General features: G+C 44.9%; 1 protein-coding gene and 1 long non-coding RNA gene across 3 annotated transcripts; one reads left to right on the forward strand and one right to left on the reverse strand.

Annotated features, from left to right (window-relative positions):
• Positions 1-734: 734 nt before the first annotated feature.
• Ces4a (carboxylesterase 4A) lies at positions 735-20,328 on the reverse strand. Of its 2 annotated transcripts, XM_004625895.3 has the most exons (14): positions 20,256-20,328; positions 11,820-12,021; positions 8,267-8,408; positions 8,063-8,196; positions 7,671-7,824; positions 6,449-6,553; positions 6,268-6,372; positions 6,107-6,145; positions 5,143-5,283; positions 4,583-4,663; positions 4,054-4,207; positions 3,055-3,186; positions 2,793-2,865; positions 735-876 (listed from the first exon to the last, which is right to left on the reverse strand). In XM_004625895.3, exons 1-14 carry the CDS (start codon positions 20,311-20,313, stop codon positions 735-737), a joined length of 1,662 nt encoding a protein of 553 aa, XP_004625952.2. In that variant the 5' UTR covers positions 20,314-20,328. The 2 variants fall into 2 exon arrangements, with proteins under 2 accessions (XP_004625952.2, XP_012368996.1); XM_012513542.1 differs by lacking the exons at positions 2,793-2,865; positions 3,055-3,186 and having other exon boundaries at positions 854-876; positions 20,256-20,313.
• Positions 12,069-19,716, forward strand: LOC111815097. Its single transcript, XR_002819891.1, has 3 exons — positions 12,069-12,079; positions 15,715-15,720; positions 19,652-19,716. It is a non-coding gene; the product is annotated as an uncharacterized LOC111815097 (long non-coding RNA).
• Positions 20,329-21,889: the final 1,561 nt, after the last annotated feature.

The raw sequence follows: 21,889 nt of genomic DNA on the forward strand, positions 1-21,889 counted from the left end.
CTACTGCTCTCTGCCATGTGCCAGTCTGCCTTGGAGCCAGCTGAGTATGGACTGTAATCTCCAGTAACTATGAGCTAAATAAACCTTTCCTTCCTTCATTTTGAGTGTCAGGCATTTGTCTCAGTAATGAGAGAAGAGTAACTGAGACAATCCTCTATCCACCCATTTTATAGATGGAGAAACTATGGCTCAAAATAGCATGTCTTTATTGAAAACCATATACACCACTGTGTGTAGGCTTTAAGGTGCCCTGGAGAAGATCTCAAGCTATCAGACCCTTGCTCAGTGTCACACATAACTTAGATGAGGTTGAGCAGGGTGGATGATAAATGATAATCTGGGAACAGAGGCAGACTCCGCGGACTTCCCATAAGAAGCTGCAAGTAAATCTTAAAGGGCAGGAGGACTTGGAGAAGGGGGAGGAGGGTTGTCCTGAGACTGTCGGTGTTAGGTCAGTGTTACAATTTATGGACTTGGCTTAACCTGATGTAGACCACAAGACATGGGGTTGTCACAGGATGTGAGGCTGGACAAGGTGGTGTAGGAGCTCCAGCCACAAGTGATGAAGGCTCTGGCTCTGGCCTGGAGATAGACAGGAGCTTCTGCAGGTCCTAGATTAAGTGGGTAGGACTCTCCACTCCAGATGTACCCAGGGCTACACTCCCCCAGGTCTGGGAGGAAACCCTCTTGCATCACCATTTTCCAAATCAGAACTATTTCTGCTTTTTGAGTATCTAAGACTGGTACAGCTTCCTCCAGAAGGCCATCTTCTTCTCCCTGAGCTTTGCACCCACTTTTATGATAAAATCCAGCTGTAGGTACTTTTCATCCTGGTCGAAGTGTGGCCAGTATGTCAGCTTTCCACCATTGGGGTTCCTGGCCCAGAAGAGGAAGCAGGGAGGATTCTTGTGATTTCTCCTTTCTCTGTGTCCTCTCAGCCCTCCCTCATTTTCCTTCTTCTTCTTCTTCTTCTTTTTTTTTTTGGTGTGGAACCAGGGATTGAATGCTTGCCAAGGAGGTGCTTATTCCACTGAGCCATGTCCCTGAGCCCCTCCCCCCACCCCATTTTCCTTTACCTTAGGAGTTTGAATCCAAAAGGGATTTGGGGAAATTATATTTGATATTTAGATAGTTTTTTTGGGGGCAGGATTGGGTATTGGATATGGGGCCTTCACACTAAGCTATATCTCCAATCCTTAAAAATATTTTGAGATAGGGTCTTGCTGAATTGATAAGGTGCCTGAGCTGGGTTCGGACTTGTAATCTTCCTGCCTCAGCTTCCCAGAGAACTGGGATTACAAGTCTGTGCTATCTCACCTGGTTTTATTTATTTATTTATTTTTATTTTTTTCCTGTATTTTAGGGAAGGGTCTACAGGGTGTTCAGGGTCTCACTACTAGATTGGACTCATAGTGATCTCCTGTTTACAGCCTCCAAAGTGCTGGGATTACAGGCGTGTGCCACCACCCACAGTCTCAATTACCATTTCAGCGTGCCCCAGGAGCGAGGCTGGCACGGCAGGCCTGGGGATTGAATCCCTGGCCCCTGCGCCGGCTTGCTTTAATACGCTGAGCTATTTGGCCAGCCCTCACCTGGCTTTAGACAGGTCTTTAAGAAACTGAGGGACTTTCAGGCAGAGGGAACAGCACATATAGGGTTTAGAGTCAGAGAAGACAAGAACTTTGGAGGAAGCACAAGTTCAGCAATATATGAAAACGATATGAATGAAGATATATGTGTGAAGGAGGTGACATAGGAGAGATCTTGAAGGGCCTTTCTTTCTTTCTTTTTTTTTTTGGTGGAACGGGGGATTGAACTCAGGGCCTTGTGCTTGCCAGGGAAGCGCTTATTCCACTGAGCCATCTCCCCGGCCCCATCTTTTTTTTTTTTAAGGGCTTTTCATGCCAAACTAAAAGGCTAAGACTTTATCCTGGAAAGACTGGGGAGCCAAAGAGGGTCTTAAGCAGGTAAGTGACTTGAGGAAATGATATTTCAGAAAGATCCTTCTAACAGCAGAGGAGGACAGAAGAGAGAAGGAAGAAATGCAAAAATAGTCAAGGGGAACCGAAGTTTAGTTATTACCTCTGCCTAAATACTCCTCTGCCACCTGGGGAGGGCCAGACTCTTCCTCAATACTTTCAAAAATGCCTAGTGTCATAATATCAGCACTCATGAGGCTGAGACAGAATTGCTGCAAATTTGAGGCCAGCCTGGGCTACCTAGCTCAAGGCCAGCCTAAATGTCATAGCAAGACCTTATCTCAAAAACAGAACAAAAAAACCCCATAAAGTTCCCACTGCTCCCCTGGTACACCTCTAATTGGGCATGATTGGAGTTTTTTTTTGAGGAAGAGTCTGGCTATGTAGTTCAGGATGGCCCTGAACTCCTTATATAGCCAGGCTGGCCTCAAACACAGCAATCCTCCTGCCTCAGCCTCTCGACTGTTGGGATAACAGATGTGTGCCACTACACATGGCTGGAGTTTTGTTTTTAAGAACTGTGGGAGAAGAGGATGCACATCCATGACATCCTTAAACCCCAGCTCCCACTGCTGGAACTTGGCACACAAGGAAGTGATCATTGGTGAATGACTCTAGAATGCTTGAGTGAGTGAGGAGTATGGGTTATGGGACAAACAGGGACACTTAGGACTTCATGACTAAGTGGGAGAGGTAAGGAAAGCCCTGGTGGGGTTGGCTGGGCAGCTCCTGTGTACATGCAGATGCAGATAACGCAAAGTAGCTGACCTTCAGGTCTCGCATTGCCCAGGTGTGTTGGGGGACCAGACTCACCCTGTACGGGCAAAATTGGCCCAGTATTTCATCATCTGGAGGCTGAGTGTCTTCTCTTTAGCTGTGGACAGACCTGGGGACAGAATGGGATGTGGTATTTGGGAGAGAGCAAGAGGCAGCAACTTCCCAGACTTTTATGTGCCAACATCAAAGACTAGGGACTGGCTTACTCCCTGTGGCCATTCAGTGGAGTGATGGGTCTGCATATACAGGTCGGGAGACTGGCTGTGCAGTGGGGGTATCAAGGGGGGGGTTTTAGCACCTTTGGAGAAGGGTTTCCCAAAGATGAAGCCAATCTCATCCCCGTGGTCGGCCCCATTATTTCGGGGTTTGATAATTATGCCTGAGCGAGCATGATGCTGAAACTCGTACAGGTAGACTTGGATGCCAGCATCTACAAATAGGGAAATTGAAGAAAGCAGCAGGAAAGGTTCCACCCTGGGCTTCCCATCCCACCCATGCAGCCCACCCACCTTCCTCAGGCAGGGGAAAGAGCTTTGGCTTCAAAGTCAAGAAAGTAGACTAGAATCCTGTCTGTACCACACTTTAGCTTTGTGATCCTAGGCAAGTGACTCAGCTGCTCTGAGTTCCTTGCTTGCAGAGTGGGGACACTAAAACCTAATTCATAGGATTATGGTAAGGATCATGGAAACCTTCCTCTTCCCTTTTCTCAACCTTCCTTTCTTGGCCTGGCATTTGAGGATCTGCAGTGTCTACACTCTCCAGCCATATGTTCCCAAACTCCAGCCAACCTATATAAGAATTTCAAGTTGCCCCTAAGTCTGTCCTCTAAGAAGTCTTCCTGGGCTGGAGAGATGGCTCAGTGGTCTAAAGCACCTACTTGGAACAAGCTTGGCAAAGCACAGGGACCACGGTTCGATCCCCCAGTACCACATGCCAGCCAGCCCCGCCCCCTGGTGGGCTGAGCTGGCCACACACACACACACACACACACACACACACACACACACAATAAATAAATGTAAAAAAAAAAAAAGAAAAAAAAAAGAAACCACATTATTAAAAAAAAAAAAAAAAAAAAAGAAGTCTTCCTGACAACCCTAGCTTTCTCATCTGGGCTTGCTGAGATGCTGCTCTTGTTCTGAGAAACAGCCTTTCCTCCCATAAGATGGATGGCTGCCTCTTCTGTGCATCTTGGAGCCCCAAAGTGGAGAGAGTGGATGGACAGTTAGTGAGCCAGCTGGAAATCAGCAGAGCTGGGGAGGGGGTGGAGGGGGCAACTCTCGGGGAACTGTCATACCCCGGCAGTAGCGGGCAGCTTGCAATGTGGGGTACACAAAGATGGCATCTCCAGCTAGGTCAGTCAAATGCGTCCGGACCATCTTCCAATCATACTTATCAGTGTCTCTCAGGTACTCATCCAATACAAGCGGTATGTGCTCCTTGGTGATATTCTGGGTGGAGAGGCTATACTCACCCTGAGGCCTGCCATACCAGCTGGACAAGAGGTGAACACACCAGTGACTTGGACCCAGGTTCAGTACTCCAGAATTTCCCCCAGTGGAAAACGGGGGCTTATGGACAGGGCCTCCCTTGGCTGATTATTACCCATTTTAGCTGCATAAGAACTGCCTCCCCTGTCCCTGAGGATGCCTGGGGACTTTCCCTATCAGCTTCCATATGATCCCACACCAAACCCCTTTGAGGATCTCCAAAAAAGATTCCATCCTTATTGAGTTCCCCTTGCAAAGGGCAGCTATTAGGTTAGAAAAAAGAGGAGGGGGTCAGAACTGTTCAAGCTGGGCACTCCTGCTCACTGGGTCCCTTACCAACAGCCTGCTGACACTCCAGAGGAGCTTGGTGACGATTTTTTTGTTTGTTAAGCGTGCATCAAGTGGGATCTTCATGATCTGTGCACAAGACAAGGACCCAGGTAGGGATTAGGCCTGAGAGCTTGCCCATCTGCATGGAGAATTCTCAGACAGAGAACATAGCCCAGAGAAGGTCCACCACCATGCCGAGTCCTCCAGTTCCTTATTCATCATTGCCACCTGGCTTAGAGCTAAAGTGGGGCTGGGAGGGTCAATCCTACACCGTCCCAGGAATAAAAAAGGGACGCAGGGTTTGTCATTTTCTGGAGGCTTAGGAATGGACATTATAACCCTATCTAAACTATGAGCTGAGAATTTCGGACCCCTAACCTCCAAGAAGCCAGCTTCTTCCCCCTCCCTTTCATCATTCCTTGCCAACTGTCCCTATTCAAGGAATACAGGAGATTCCCAAGCATTTGTGTGTCCTCAGAGGGGCTCTTGGGAGCTAATTTGGTGCCTAGAACTGCTGAAGAAGCATCCTTTGCCACCCAACTATTATGAGTGCCCTTCCCACTCACATAAGGCAAGAGCCAGCTGAACTCCTGGCTGTTGACACCTAGAAGGTAGGGCACAGGCAAAACAGGCCCCTGCATCAGGAGTGCCATAGGATCATCCAGGAACACGACACCATCCACCACAGGGCTCAGGAACCATGTTATCTGCAAGGCCATGGCATTCTATCCAGTAATCCCACATATGCACACAAGGTCACCATGACCTAGGGTGTATAGCTCAGCATGTCATCCTCCAGGAATTGTTCTAACCTAGGCTTTTTGGGGAAAAAACTGGGATTGGCCATGATGACCCTTTGGAAACTGGGTATTAAAAGGATAGACAGGACTAGGACACTCAGATTTGTGATGCTTACCTCAGATATCCACATATTTCATTACTCTTTCATCTCTTAAAAATCATTGCAAAATGTCACTACTTCAATAAGCTCTCTCTCTCTCTCTCTCTCTCTCTCTCTCTCTCTCTCTCTCCTCTCCTCTCCTCTCCTCTCCTCTCCTCTCCTTTCCTGGAGATTGAATGCCAACCCCTGCCCCCATTTTTTAAAGTTTTGAGACAGGATCTTACTGAGTCCCTCCGAAGTTGCTCAGGCTGGGGTTGAAATTATGATCCTCCTGCCTCAGACTCTCAGAGTACTGGGATTGCTGGGTATGCCACCACAGCCTACTTATTTATTCTATTTAAAATTTCATTCCTAAACAGAAAGAAAGAAAGAAAGAAAGAAAGAAAGAAAGAAAGAAATTCTTTGCATCATGGCTGCACCCCTTACCTTCTCCATTTGCTATTCACTTATCACTTTCTAAGGAGATGATTGATTGATTGATTGATTGATTGGGCTATTATTTCTCCTCACTGGAGCATCAGTTCTACTAGGAAAAGGATCTTGGCTTGAGCAGTTTCCTAAATATCTTAAGTGCCTGGCACATAGTAGAGTTCCATAAATACTCAAATTTCAGGATGTGGCCAGCTCACCTCTTGAGGTTCTTTGTGGAAGTTGGAGTGAAGCAATTTCTGTAAGGGAGTGGAGGGGATCTGAATTAAAGGATGTCTCCTCAATGTGCTTCTCAGATAGGCTCCTTGGGGAAGTCACTGGGGTAACTGTAGCCTGCAAGCAGTTGCAATGTTCTACTTACCATTTTCTTGGACACACGCATCATCTGAGCTTCTGATAGAGCCCTTAGACAGTTTACCATGATCTTTGTGTCATTGTGGCTGCAGCCAGCCAGGAAAGCAACCTTCTGTAGAGAGAGAGGTGTTCAGGGTGTGCCCATCTTGTCCCCTCTTACTCAGTCCTGAGAGAGGAGAGATACTCACCTGGGCTAACTTCAATGGGTCATGAGTGATGAAGCCCTTAAACACTGCAGTGCCACTCTGGGAAATGGCCTTATGGAAGAGACCCTGGGCTAGGGGTGACACCATCTGTAGGGGTGGGGAGTAAGGTACCCATGAGATGCATAAGTACGACTATTCCCACCACCTGCACTGTCTCAGTTTGGTCCAAGTGGCCACCTGACTCAGCCTCTCAGAGTGCTGGGATCCCAGGCATGTAGCACCATGCTCTTTTCTGTCTCTATTTTTTTTTTTCGGGGGTGCAGGGTTCTGCTTGTATTTTGAAGCCAGTTGCCATTACATCCTCTGGGATAAACCTTGCTTTCCTGGTGCTACTATTATCTCACTTGGTCTTCAAATCTATGTTTCAGCTTCTTTCCAACTTGATCCCATGCAGCAGGCTGAGCTACCTCTCTAAATACACATCTGATTATATCACTTTCTTATGTAAAAGTTGCCTCTGCCCTCTAGTGCACTTTGGATAAAGTTGCTCAAATTCTGTGGACTGTTTCTTCACCTGTACAATGGGAACAACAATACTTTTTTTGTGGGACTGTTGAGACAATCAAAAGAAGGAATAGGGGCTGGAGAGATGGCTCAGTGGTCTAAAGCACCTACTTGAAACAAGCTTGGCAAAGCACAAGGACCACGGTTCAATCCTCCAGCACCACATGCCAGCCAGCCCCGCCCCCTGGTGGGCTGAGCTGGCCACACACACACACACAATAAATAAATGTAATAAATAAAAAGAATAAAAAAAAAAAAAAAAAAAGAAGGAATAGACTTAAAGTGCATAGAAGAATGCCTGGCACCCCAGAAATGTATGTGTTGGAATATTATTACGTGGCCTGCAAGGCCATGAATAACATGTTTCCTCTTTACTTCTCAATCCTCTGTCCTACACAGGGGACCTTTGAAACTACACTCCACATATACCCCATGTAAGCCATCCTCCAAGAGTATCAAGGCCAAAGCCGGGTTTCCAACACTGGGCCCTAACTCCCAGCCTTGGTCAGTGTGGGGACAGAACTCTAGGGGGAGAGTTGGGGAGGCAAGAGGTGCTGGGTGCCCACAGGGAATTTATTGAATATCTCAAGTGTCTATGTTCCTGTGCACCCCAATCTGCTCATATGACTTCAGTGGAGAGGATACCATTGTGGGAACCCGCAGGCCTGTGTGTGATAGTCCATCAGAGCCTTACACTCACCAGCCCTGAGATGCACATAGCCCCTGCAGATTGGCCAAACAGGGTCACGCTCTTCGGGTCTCCTCCAAAGACCTCGATATTTTCTTGTACCCAATGCAGAGCTGCCAGTTGGTCTAGTAGCGCCCAGTTCCCGCGAGCCTCGCTGTCGCCAGTGCTGGGTGCGCAGGATTGTGTCCGGGTGCAGAAGGCTCCTCATCCACCCTGATTCCCTTACTATGACCTTCTGAGACTTAGCCCAGCAATTTCACCTTCTTTAGAGTTAGGCCCAACCCACATAAGAAAGAATCCAGCACCACCCTCTCCCAGCCTGGCCACCTCTTTCTGGGTGTCCCGTACCTGGGTCATGCCTCTCCTCCCCTGCCACCACCAGTCCCATCCCCCCCAGTCCCCACCTCAGGAAGCCCAGAATGCCAAGCCGGTACTGCAGAAACACCAGCACCACTTTTTCGCGCGCAGCAAGCTCGGAGCCTTCATAGGTAGAAGCGGCGCCCACGAGGAAGGCGCCTCCCGGGAACCAGACCATCACCTGGGGGAGGAAGGGCCAGGCCTGAGCCGGGTGCAGTAAGACGTTGCGGAGTGCGGGGCCGAGTACTCACAGGCAACAGAGGATCCCCAGGCGCGCGCACCGGCGCGTACACGTTCAGGTACAGGCAGTCCTCGCTGAAGCGCAGCCAGCTGTACTGTTTCCGCATGTTGAAGTACATGGACGTTATCTGCCCCCAGGACTCCTGAAGGCACCTGTGGGCACAATATGACTTTGCACTGGCTCAGCGACGGCATTGGGGAGAATAGTTTCCGTCTAGAGTCCGCAGGAGGGGACAGAACCACGAATAAAATCCAGGCAGCCTTCCTCCTTCCCCATCTCCAGAGGCCTCCACTAGTTTTGTGTTGCAGGATGGGGAGATAGGTGGGCCTCCCTAGGACCCACCTATCTCCCCATCCTGCACCACCCCATCCAGAGTCCTACGGCTGCTTGCTTGTTGCCTCCAAGCGCTCTGTATCTCTGCTGTCTTTGCCAAATGTGTTCTGCCCAGCAAACTCCTATTCTTTTTTTTTTTTTTTTTTTTTGTGGTACCAGGGATTGAACTCAAGACAGTGTGCTTGCAAGGCAAGCACTTATTTTATTCCACTGAGCTAACTCCCCAGACCCTCTTATTCATGCTTGAGGCCAGCTGGGGTTGTGCTGCTGTGCTGGACACCCCCCCCCCATTTTATGTCCCCCAAGGCTCTGTCCACTCTTGACCATAGTCCTTCTAAGAGCCCTTTCAGTTGGTTATTTTCCTCAAGTGGCCAAGCACATCTACGAGTAGGGATGGAGATGGATTCCTTTGAGGCCTGGCACCTAGCCCAGTGCCCTGTACTGTATAGGCATTTAGGGTACCTGTGGAGTATGGGCTGCAGCTGCCTCATCCTTCCCCCTGCTGACTTAGCCCCTAAGGTGGCTATTATAAGGTTGGGGCTGGACCTGTTTGGCTGGGTGCAGGAAACCTGTCTGCCTGTTCCTGCTCTTCCTTTTCCTGGCCCCACCCCTAGAACATTGCAGTTCTTTTCTCTCCCAACAGCACTGCAAACCTGCCTTATCCAAGGCTCTCCTTTTTCATTCACCTTCCCCAGTAGTTGTCCTTCTCTTCTCCAGGCCAAACTTTTAGCTGGTACCCTCCCCCTGACTCCGGACCAGGTCAAGGTCCCCAGCAGGCAGTGTATCTCTATTTCTATGCATTGTTTTTGGTCTTTCTTGCTTCCCCATTTGTCAACAGCTTATGTTATTCTTAAGGTGCTGTCTGATACACCACATCTGGCCTCTTAATAGGAAAACCAGAGTTCTTATGGCCAAGAGTGAGCAGTTGAAGCAGAGGACTGGGGGAAAGAAGGGTGGAGAGGGGATGAAAAAAAAAGTTAAGATGTGCTATGTACATGTTTTAACTCCTCACCATGAATTATGTACTGCAAACATGTACTAATACAAATAAAAATTAATTAAAAAATACAGTTGAGCATTCTCTTCCCACCACAAAAGCCACTCTTGTCATGGGCAGTAGTGATCTCCATCCCTGCTGCTGTCTCACTTAACCCTGGCAGCCGTCAATGTAATTGACCATTCTCCTTTCTTTTTCATTTGAGTCAGGGTCTCACTATGTAGTTTAGGATGCTCTGAACTCACAGCGATCCTCCTGCCTCACCCTTACAAGTGCTGGGATTGCAGGTAAGGGCCACCACACTGGCCTTCCTCCCTTCTTGAACTTTTCTAGCTTTTTGTATCTCCCCCACACTGCCCTGATTTTCCTACCACCTCCTTTGTAGCATTCCACCTAAGCGCGACACTGCCTCAGCTTCCCTCAAGCCTCAGTACTATTTTCTCTCTTATCATTTTTTTGTAAATTGTTTTCCTCCAAGTCCCAGGCTTTACCCCATTAACAAGCCCTTGTCATTTTCATGCAGATGGCAAGTTTACCTCTGGCCCTTATCTCCAGCCACCTACTCCACATCTACTCAAGGATGTCTACCAGCTCATCAATCCTGACATTCCCCAAGTGAACTCTCATTTTGCCCACACTTGCTTTTGCCCCCCTCTTCCTCATTTTGGAAATGGTACTCTAGCCTCTTGACAGCTGTGGCCAAAAGCTAGTCTTTATGCATGGTTTTCTTCCTCTGTGGCTCACTCCAATTCTAGGGTAAATCTCATTAATTTTACTTTTAAATAAATCTGGAATCTGACTACTTCCTGCTACCTTCCCTGTAATTATGCTAGTGGAAGCCACCATCTCTACAGCAGCCTCTTGTCTCCCTGGTCTCTCTAGTCACCTTCTCATATAGGCTGTCCTAAACAACCCATAAATGTTTATACCTGACACTGTGTTTCAAATAGCCCTTATTATGTCAGTGTATGGCCTGTGTTTGGATAATGGCCATGCACACTTGTAGGCAAAGGACATTAGATCCTCAGGGTTCTAACACTAGTCATTTCATGTTTTGTCACCTGATAATAGGAGTTCCAAGTAGTAATCACAGAATGTTGTAAGTAGCCAGGTATGGTGGTGCATGCCTGCAATCCCAGCCCTTGGGAGGCTGAGGCAGGACTGCTGTGAGTTGAAGGCCAGCCTGAACTACATAGTTTAAGGCCATTCTGAACTATAAAATAGGACCCTGTCTCAAAAATCAACCAACCAACCAACCAATCAGATATACAAGCAAATAAACAAACAAAAAGAATGCTTTAAATAGCTGTCACAGAATGCCTGAGGTACACTCCATGACAACCAGTGTTCTAACAATTAATATCCTGGTATTCTAGTAATGATCATACTCTATTTTTTTTTGAGCCCAGGTTCTCTGTGCATCCTAGACAAATGCTGTACCACCGTATTACTTCCCCAGTCGTCATACTCTAACAAGGAAGACTTAACTACCCACCCAGGTAGGAGTTGCAGTACTTTCTCTCCCGTCAGTGGATGTATTCATTGCAGAGAGTTCCCTTAAGAATTGGGAGTTGTAGGTAGGATTTTTTTTTTTTAATGACAGCTGACATTGTAACTGAAGATTTTTATAATAGACATTTTTCTAAACTAGTTGATGCTGAACATTGTTAATGATTGCCACAGAATGTTCTGGGTAGTAGATTACTCAATGATCTGAATAAGCAGTAAATACATTTGTTCTGGGTAACTTGCCAAGCTCAGTGTTTCAAAGGAAGGTCATTGCCTCAATCTTCCTGTGTGACTTAGGGAGTGCAGCCTGGTTGGAGATGGCAGCAAGACCCTGGGACTTGAAAACTGAAACTGAGCCTGTATGTTCCTATCTTGGCACTTCCTCTGAGGGAAGGGCTGGCAGTGCCATGTGGATTTGTTTCTGGGCTCACGCCCCAAGGGAGAACTCTGGGCTTGCTTAGGGACCTGGGGGGGGGGGAGTGATGGGAGGAGTGAATCCTGCCTCTCTGCTGTGTTTAGGAAACTCAGTGCCCCGGAAGATCCCAGGGAACAATTAGTGACCACCTCGCCTTAGCTGGAGCTCTCCTGTATGGAAACTGAGGCCCCAAAGGCCCCAGGCCAGCCTGTGTTCATGCAGTATGTTTATCTTAGTGAGCTGTACAAAGCCCCGTCTGGAGGCCCCATGTCCTAGAGTCTGCCCATCTCCCAATCTATTGGCTCTTACGCAGGGGGGTAGGTGGTGACACGTCTGACTCCTTTCCAAGGCTCTGGGGGCTTAGGCGGAGCAAATCTGAGGGCACCCACAGGAGGTTTGGAGAAGGGGATTCCTAGGAAGACATGGAGGGGTATTTTCCCCACGTGCACCTGCTTTCCTTGGAGGGTCCCATATTTAGTGACCACCAGAGGCTCCTGGCCACGCACAGCACCTGGAAGAGAAGGAAGAGAAGGAAAGAACATCGTTCTGTTTATTTTTATTTTTTGGTGGTACTGGGGTTTGAACTCAGGGTCTTGCTGTTGCCAGGCAAGCACCTATTCTACTGAGCTATCTCCCTGGCCCAAGAGCATCATTCTGGTTCAACTGCTCTGAGCCACAGATAAGACTTTGGCCCAACTGCCACAGGAACCACTGTTACTTTTCATAACAATCAAAAAACTAGGGCCAGGGAGATGGCTCACTAGAATTAGTGCTTGCCTGACAAGTGCAAGGACCTGAGTTCAATCCCCAGTTCTGCCAAAAAATAAAAAATAAAACAATCCAAAAGCTTTCAGATGTGGTGGTGTACACCTGTAATCCCTATACTCAAGAGGCTGTGGCAGGAAGATTACTGAGTTTGAGGCCATCCTGGACTGGACTACATAGGAAGAACATGTCTCGAAAAACAAAACAAAACAAAACAAACAAAACACTGGGAATGTAGCTCAATGAAAAGTCCCTGGGTTCATCCTCACTGTGTAAAACAAATAATTAGTTAAAAGTACATGTCTATTATATGAACTGTTTCTGACATTTAATGTCAATAAATATGTCATTTATCTTGACTTTGATATTAGTATGGCTATATTTCTTTTCTTGTTTCTTCTTCTTTTCCTTCCTATTGGCACTGGGGCTTGAATCCAGGCCACTCACACTGAGCAACATCCCAAGCCTTTTTTTAATTTTTAAGTTTTGAGACAGAGTCTCAGTAAGTTCTTAAATTGCCCAGGCTGGACTCAATATTTGGCAGTCCTCCCGCCTCGGCATTCCATAATGCTTATAACTGCTGGGGTTATAAGCATTCACCACCACTTCAGCTTTTTCTATGGTTTGTTTTTGGTTTTTTAAAGATGAATCTTACTATATAGTGTAGGTTAGCCTTGAAATTGCAATCCTTTTGCTTCAGCCTCCTGAATAACTGGGATTACAGACATGGGCTACCATGTCTGGCTTCTTTCCTCCTTTTCTTATTCTCCTTCCTCTTCTCCTTTCCCCTTCGCCTCTTTCTCTTCTTCTTTTTTGAATTCTTTTATGAAATAAAGTCTCACTATATAGCCCAGGCTGGCTTCAAACTTGTGGCTATCCACCTGCCTCAGCTTCCCCAGGGCAGGCATAGCAGGCCTGCACCACCTTGCCTGGCCTGACTATACTTCTTGTTACAAACATATGCCTGGTTTATTTCTTTTTTTTTTTTTTTTTTTTTTTTTTTTTTTTTAAGTTCTTAAGTGAGAACTCAACCACATGTTTATTCTCAAAATACTAATCGGGGAAGTTAATATAAAAAGTTCATTTCATTTATAAGATATGTTAAAAAATAAGCTAGTTCTCTAATCACTAGGATAGAATCCATTTGTCAATTCATATATAGAATCATCACAAGGTTTAATTGTAAAAAGTAAAATATATATAAAAGCAAAGTAGCAGTCATATCTTTAAGATTCCAAACTAAAAACATATGCATACAGTACATTCTAAAGGTACACACAGAGGGAAAAAGTTCTCAGGTACAAAGAAAGCATCACCAAAAGTCCAAGACTACCTAAAGTTCTCCAGATGAGAGTTCTTTTAGTTAGGGCAGCTTTAATTACCTTCAGATAAAAAGCATTTTCATGTACAAGTAAAAGACACTATAGAATTTGGAGCATTTTCTGAAGTACAGTTAAATTCAGATCAGAGAAGCTACAATGGGAATTCCAAAATTGTAAACCCTTCACTTAAAATTATTTAAACCAGTGTGAATATTAAAATATTTAAAAATACTGTGGCATTGTGCAGTAGCCAGCTAGGAGGCTGAAGCGAGAGGTTCTCAAGTTCAAATTCTGGTCAACTTAGCAAGGTATTATTTCAAAATAAAATGTTAAAGGTAGGCAATGTAGCTCAGTGTTCCCTGGATGAAATCCTCAATACAGCACCCCTGAAAGTGTGAACAGAACAGAACCACTACGACATAAAAAGTAAATGAGAACTGTAAAACTTTAGCTCTGTTATCATACTAAGCTTTGCACAGCGGCAGTATCATAGCCAATGAGGCATAGCTAAGCCATAATTATTGCTAATAGAATACTAAAAACTCAGGATTATCCCTGGAAAAGATTTTTAAAATATTAAAAAGTAAATTATTTGGACTAATAAATAAAACAAGTCCCATAAACTGTTCAAAATTTAGATTTAACCCTTCCAACTTAACAAGTCAGTGATGAATAGGGGACCCTGTGACATTTCTCTACAAGTTAGGTAAATAAGGGCCTGTGAGATATAGCTCAGTGGACTAAGTATCTGCTTAAACAAGTGCAGGGACTGGGTTCAAGTCCCAGCACCACTGCACCAGCCCCACCCTCAGGCATGCTGACCAAGGAGACGGGGCATGGTGGTGCATGCCTGTAATCCCAGCACTGGGAAGCTGAAAACAAGAGCATCACTAGGAGTTGGAGATGCCTAGTGAGACCTTATACCAAATACATAAATTATGCCTGGTTTATTTCTGGGAAGGAGTCACATATACATATACAATCTCTCTCTCTCTCTCTCTCTCTCTCTCTCTCTCTCTCTCTCTCTCTCTCTCTCTTTTTGAGGCAGGATCTCAGTATTTTTTTTCCAGACAGAATCTTCAGGCTGGCCTCAAGCTCATGGTGAGCCTCCACCCTTAGCCTCTCGAGTGCTGGGATTATAGGTGTGCTTCAACCACACCTGGTTATATTCTTACTTATATACACACTTGTATATATTTACTTATATGTGCAAATTTGTCATATTTGTACACAAGAAGTACACGGACACAGCTCATTTACAAAGAAGCACATACAGCTGAGCATGCTGACACTGGCCTATAATCCTCAAGTTCTGGGAAGCTGAGGCAGGTAGATTGCAATTTTGAGTTCTTCCTGGGCAATTTAGCCAGACCCCATCTCAAAATAAAAAAAGGGCTTGGTTTCTGCTCATTGCTAAGACCCTGGGTTCAGTGCCCCCCCCACACCACACACACACAAAAATAAAAAAAAAGGAAGACAAGTGTTGTGGTGCACACCTGTGATCCCAGCACTCAAAGGTGGGAGGCTGAGGCAGGACTAGTGAGAGTTTTGAGGCCAGCCTGGGCTACATAGTGAGTTCAAAACCAGCCTTAAACTACATAATAAGATCCTGTCTTAAAGCAGCAACAAAACAAAACAAAACAACCCCCCTAAACAAACAAAGAATAGAAAGAAAGATACAGAAATAGAGGTGTCAAATACATGTACAGATAGATGCACACATACATATATATATACAAGTTATATAATATATATCCATATATATCCATATATGGATATATAATATACATATATGGATATATGGATATATGGATATATGGATATATATATATATATATATATATATCCCACAGAATCTATTCACATATTCCACACACAGTAAAAGCAGGTCTGGAAATAGATGAGATAGGCCAAGTTGAGAGAATCAGGCATGTTGGAACACTTGGAAGACTGAGGTATGAGGGACAGTGAGTTCAAAACCAGCCTGGACTACACAGCCAGACTGTCTAAAACAAAAAACAAAAACCAACCACTTTGAATTCAGCCATGTGCCTATCAGTACTTGCTTCCTTCTAAGTGGTCATCTTGCCCTACTCTGACTGGCAAGGGCTAGTGAGACTCATGTCCTTGATCCTGAAGAACCCTCGCCTATTTTAACTGTTCCTTCTCAAAACAGAGCTGTTCTGTCTGTGCATTTGTCTCTCAGAGCTCACGGTGCAAAGTGACAAGGATCAAGTGGGATCCAAGTAGCTACTGTGCCCGGCTGTGCACCAGAATCCTCTGGGGATCACTGTGAAAATGCAGATTCTGAGGCCCTTCCCTACCCTCCCCTGAATGAGAATTTCAGAATTGTATCAAGAAATTAGATTTGCAAAGCTCTCCAGGAGATTTTGTTGCAGCTGCTTTTGGAAACAGCATTTGGAATTGGTGTAATAGAGCACACTCTTACACTCCCAGTTGCAGGTGGCCCCAAATACTGCCCACACCCCGAGGTCTTCCCAGGTCTTACATAAGCCACACTTGTTACACCTGACTATAACAGTGACGCTTGGGTACAGAGGCAGGTCAGCAGGGCAAGGGGCCTTCTCAAATGTCCTTTGTGTGTGAAACCCTTGCATTGGCCCTGGGAGGAACAGGGGCAGGCCCAAGGTCTCTCAGCAGAAGGCCATTGACCAGCCTGTGGTCACTTCCAACAGCTATCATTTCTGGACCTTTTGTTATAGCCAAGCACTGTATTATCTTGCCCTATTTTCCCTAAAACTGGATAGGGCAGATAGTACAACACAGATATGGAAATGGGAGCTCAAGTGGGCAGGTCATTTGGTGATATCCCACATCAGAGCACTGCCCTAAACCATGGGTGTTTGTCTGTCTAACCACCAGCTTCAGGTGTGTGTGTGTGTGTGTGTGTGTGTGTGTGTGTGTGTGAATAATGTGGCAAAGTGCACTCTTTTCCCAAACAAGTACTGCTGTGGCATGGCTCTGATCCCAGCTGACTATGCAGAGATGACTTATAAAAAAACATATTGGGACTGGGGAGAGAGCTCAGTGGAATAAGTGCTTTCCTGGAAAGTGCAAGGTCCTGAATTCAATCTCTGGTATAACCAAAAAACAAAAACAAAACAAAACAATCAAATAGAAAAACCACAAACATACAAAAACTACTTATTAGTAGTCACAAAGTGTTGCATAAAAGCTGGAGTTAAAATAATTAAGATATGTTATTGGTTGGGAATGGTGGCTTATGCTTATAATCTCAGTCCTCAGGAGGCAGAGGCAGGAAGATGGCTAAGAGTTCCAGGACAGCTTGGACTACATAATGAGACCTGGTCTCAAAAAACAAAAACAAAAGAAAAAGAACAATAATAAAAAACCAAAAACTAGTGTTTTAAAAAAGATATAGCCACGGATTAAAATTAGACCCATATCTTTTCCAGTGCACTGAACCAAAATTGAAATGGATCCAAGATTAAATTTTAAAAGAGAAACATTAAATCTGCTGGAAGATAGAATACATAGGATTCCTGAAGACATTGGTATAAGCAAAGAATTTATGAACAAAATCCCAATTGCACAGGATCTGTCACAAAGAATCAACATTATAAAGAGATCTTATTACAAACCTTTTTCCCAGCAAGAGAAACCACCAACAGAGTGACAGAGATCACCCAGTGTGGAAAAAAGTTGTTGCATGCTGTTCCTTAGACAAAGGACTGCTATCTAGAACATATAATGAACTCAAAAGACATCAGACTCTGCGGATTTAAAGACCCAATTAAAAAGAAATACTTCATACTCAAGTGAAGAAGTACAAACAACAAATAAATATACAAAGAAATGTTCAACAGCACTGGTCACTTGAGAGACACAAATGAAAACAACTCTGAGATTCCATCTCACCCCAGAAAGAATGGCTGTTATCAAGAAATCAACCAATAACAAATGCTGGCAGGGCTGTGAGGAAAAAGGAACCTTTCTCCATAGTTGGCAGGAGTGTAGACTGGTGCAACCTCTGTGAAAATCAGTGTGGAGATTCCTCAAAAAACTAGGACTAAAGGTCTCATTTGACCCAGCTATTCCCCTTCTTGGTCTCTTCCTGAAGGAATTAGAAGCGTCCCACCACAGTGATATAGGCACAGCCATGGTTATGGTGGCACAGTTTGTAATAGCCAAATTCTTGGCAACAGCCCAAATGCCCATCAACTGGCACATGGATAAAGATGTGTGTGTTTTAATACAATGGAGTACTACTCTGCCACAAAGAAGGGTAAGTGTGAGACATTTCTGGGTAAATGGATGCACCTTGAGTCTATACGCTTAAGTGAAATCAATTGGATACACATGTGTACACACTGCCTTGTTTCTCTGATGTGAGGAACTGAAAGTGTAGATGAGGATCAAAATGTATAATAGTTATTGTGAATTGGGAAGAAAATGTTCAAATGGGGAAGGGGATAAGGAAAGGGAAGGGGAAGGAAAAACAGGGAAAGTAAAAATAATGAGAAAAGAAGAAAAAAATGGAAATAGAGCTGTTGTAAATGGGGAGGGGAGAAAGGGCTAAAGGGAGGGAGGGGAATAGGGAAGAAAAAGAAACAAGTTATATCACATACAGGTAAAGATACTCTATGGTGGATACGATCATTAAATATACCTAAAATGTACCAATAAAAATCTGATTAGAAATAAAAAATAAAATATTTGAGAGTGAGAAACAAGACGTGCACTTGTACCAAGGCCCATGATCTATATAATCAGTATGTACCTCACATGTGTACTAAGATCAGGAGGTGCACACCTGTGATGCCAGCGCTCGAGAGGTGGAGGGAGGAGGCGCCTCATAAGTTTGAGGCCAGTGTGGGCTACATAAGTAAGTTCAAAACCAGCCTGCACTGCCCAATGAGACCCTGCCTCAAAAACAAAACAAAACACCCACCAAAAAAGCAAATAAGTACTAAGAAAAAAAAATGCTAGAGTTATAGCTGCTACCTGAGAAACTAAAAAATGATATCATGCAATTCCAGCAAAGATACACTGAAAAGGACATTTGCATATACTGTTGGTGGAGAATAAGCTCCTACACCAGCATGGGAAAATAATTTGGACAAATGTACAAAGAGCTATGAAATCTTCACGTGCTTTGAGTGAGTAATTCCATTTCTCAGTCTCTTCCTGACGTCAGACTCACTAGGGCAAAGACTGAACCCCAGTGGATGCTGAAGACATCATATTTATTTAAGGACTAAAGTAAATAAATACAGTTAATATAACTTTAACCTGCCACCAGTAAGATTTTAAGTAAATAAAAGAGCAGAATGTAAAATTATATACACCTAACACAGATACATCTATCTATCTATCTATCTATCTATCTATCTATCAAAAAGACTAAAGAAGATGCACCAACAATGCTAAAAGTAGTTCTAGCAAAGTTCCCCTCAAATTAAAAAATAATTTATAATAGAAATTGTCAGAGTGGTCACTTGGAAGGTATTGAGTAGGAAGGGGTACATTGCATGCAGAGAATATTCTAGATCTTTTTTTTTTTTTTTTTTTTTTGCGGAACTGGGGATTGAACTCAGGCCCTTGCGCTTGCCATGGAAGCACTTATTCTACTGAGCCATCTCCCCGGCCCCATCTAGATCTTAATGGTGGTTATACTGAGTACATATAATATATTTTGTGTGTATGTATAATATATAACTGTACAATTAAGAGATGTACTTTTTGTTGTATAATTTTTTTTTTTTTGCGGTACTGGGAATCAAACTCAGGACCTTGTGCTTGCCAGGCAGGTGTTTATGCCGCTGAGTTGTATTCCGCAGCCCTTGTTGTATAATCTTATACCTCAATAAATTTTTGTTAATGCGTTTTGTGGTTTTCATACTCCAATGTACAATACTACTACTAATAATAAAAGACACTTGGGCTTTCTCTTATGGTCTCTTTGGTTTGGGTGGCACAAGCAAGATGACAAAGGGAACATCATCCTTTGGAAACCATCGCAGTAAGACGCACACCTTATGCTGTGGCTTTAAGTCCTACAACCTTCAGAAGTCGACTTGTGGCAAGTGTGGCTATCCCGCCAAGCGCAAGAGAAAGTATAACTGGAGTGCAAAGGCTAAAAGGCGAAATACCACCAAAACTGGTCAAATGAGGCACCAAAAATTGTATATCGCAGATTCAGGCATAGAATCCGTGAAGGAATGACACCTAAACCCAAGAGAGCAGCAGCTGCAGTGTCCAGTTCATCTTGAGAACTGCAGCAATTATTCAAAAGAAATGCTTGGTTTTAAGAGATTAAAAAAAAAAAAAGACACTTGGGAGAAGTGCATAGGTAGTAAAGAGATTCATGTAGGAGAGAGGGAGACAGAAACAGGACTCCTGCAAAGGAGAAGGAAGGAGCGACAAAGATTGCCATGTTCTTGGGTCTCCTTATTGGCTCTAAGAATCAGAAGGACCCCCCCTCCCCCAACTTTACAGAGCAGCCTCAGGGCTCAGAGAAGCAAAAGGCCTCTTTTAGATTTCTAGCTTATGGGTGGGTTAGTGCCCTGAACCAACACTCTACGTCTGCTCAGGCCTTCTCCAAGTGCCCCTTCCCTGCTCTCCCAGGATAGGCCAAGCTGGGTCTGATCCACTCTAGAATAGTTGAAGGTCTTACCTAAGGCTGTATGTACCACCAAAGAGAGGGCAAGACTCCAGATCAGAATCCACCTCATGCTGAGGTCAGCTCCTGCCACATGCCACAGTGAAGGTAGCTGTGAATGCCACTTTTATCTTCCCATCATCCCTATCAGCAGGTAATGCTTCTGACCAGCCCACACGCTTGTCTTTGGCTTTTGACAGCAGGTCACCATCGATGCAATCCCTGCCCACTTCAGTTGTGTGTGGGCAATGGCTTAAAGCGAGGCAGGTGTGAGTCAAGCTCTGAGCGTATGGTCATGCCAAGTTCTGAGCCAAACTCTGAGTCACTTAGCCCCTCAGCTCCCAGGCTTCCTCTCTGGATTTAGGGACCTTGGGCTACCCTGCTCCCCTCTGCTTTGCCCAGACCCTTCTGCAGTCTTTCTCCTCTTCTGGCTTTGAGCCAGGATCACTGTGGAGTCAGAGGCCCCATGCCTTGGATAGGACATTAGTGTGAGGGTCAGGGCCTGTGGGTTTCTAGTCTGACTTGGGGAGCCACCCTGGAGGCAACTGTGAGAGGCCTGGAGGGGCACCTAGTGAGTCCAGGGCCAGGTGATGGGAAGGAAACATCTCTGTACTAATGCTCCAAGTAAAGGATGAGGAGGAGTCAGCCAGGCAAAGGAGTCATCCAGACGAAGATCTTGCTTGGGATTTGGAGCCTTGGAGCATGGGGGATGCAGGGGAAACAAATCTAAGAAAATCCAATTTATGGACATGGTTCTCAGGTCATTTTCTAGAAAATCCTTGTATGCTGATTTGGGTTGGAGACTTCAAGTTTACTGTGTCCTGGGGCCTGAGGGTGGCATATTGTTTCCCCTCCCTGATGAATCCTTGCTGTTGGCAAGGTAGATAGATGCCTTCACCTGATGGCAGGCATGCAGATGTCTCCTAAGATCAATGCCTACATCCCTTGCCCAAGAAATTTGTTCTGAGAGACTTTCCAAAACACATAAAAAATTGTTTACATGATAAATGCCATTTAATACCTTGCTTTGCTTCACTCCAAAACACCTGGAGGGAATAGGGGAAGAAGGGATGTTGTAGTCACAGGATGTAATAAGCTGCAGAGTGACATTGTCACAGCTTCTGCAGTGGCAGCTGGTTAGTGTGGTGGTGTTTCTGAGCCAGGCTGCCAGAATCTGAATCCCAGCACTGTCCTGCACTATTTGTGAGACCCTGGGCAAATCATTTGACTTTTGCCAGTCTCAGTTTTATCACTGGCAATTTAGCAGAAGAACAGAACAGATCCCTTATGATTGTAGTGAGGGTTAAGTGAGATAATGAAAGTGAAACAGGCCAGGCATAATGGCACACCTGTAATCTCAGTATTCTGGGAAGCTGAGGCAGGATGGTTGCCAAATTTGAGCCCAGCCTGGGCAATTCATTTTTTTTCATTTTTTACAAAAATTTTTAAAGAGAGTACAAATTAGAATTGGGCTGGGGAGATGGCTCAGTGGAATAAGTGCTTCCCTGGCAAGCGCAAGGGCCTGAGTTCAATCCCCGGTTCCTCAAAAAAAAAAAAAAAAACCAAAAAACAAAAAACAAAAACAAAAAAAAACAATTAGAATTAAAATGGAAAAAATCACAAGTGATACAGATTTTCACTTAACAAAG

Source organism: Octodon degus, unplaced genomic scaffold (assembly GCF_000260255.1).
Source record: "Octodon degus isolate 3935 unplaced genomic scaffold, OctDeg1.0 scaffold00011, whole genome shotgun sequence".
Lineage (NCBI taxonomy): Eukaryota > Metazoa > Chordata > Mammalia > Rodentia > Octodontidae > Octodon > Octodon degus.

Coding starts and splice junctions, on each gene's coding strand:
- Ces4a (XM_004625895.3), bottom strand. CDS start 20,313: ATGAGGTGGATTCTGATCTGGAGTCTTGCCCTCTCTTTGGTGGTACAT. Junction 7,825..8,062: donor GGCATTCTGGGCTTCCTGAG/GTGGGGACTGGG, acceptor CTGCGCACCCAG/CACTGGCGACAGCGAGGCTC. Junction 4,208..4,582: donor GGAGTGTCAGCAGGCTGTTG/GTAAGGGACCCA, acceptor CTCTCCACCCAG/AATATCACCAAGGAGCACAT.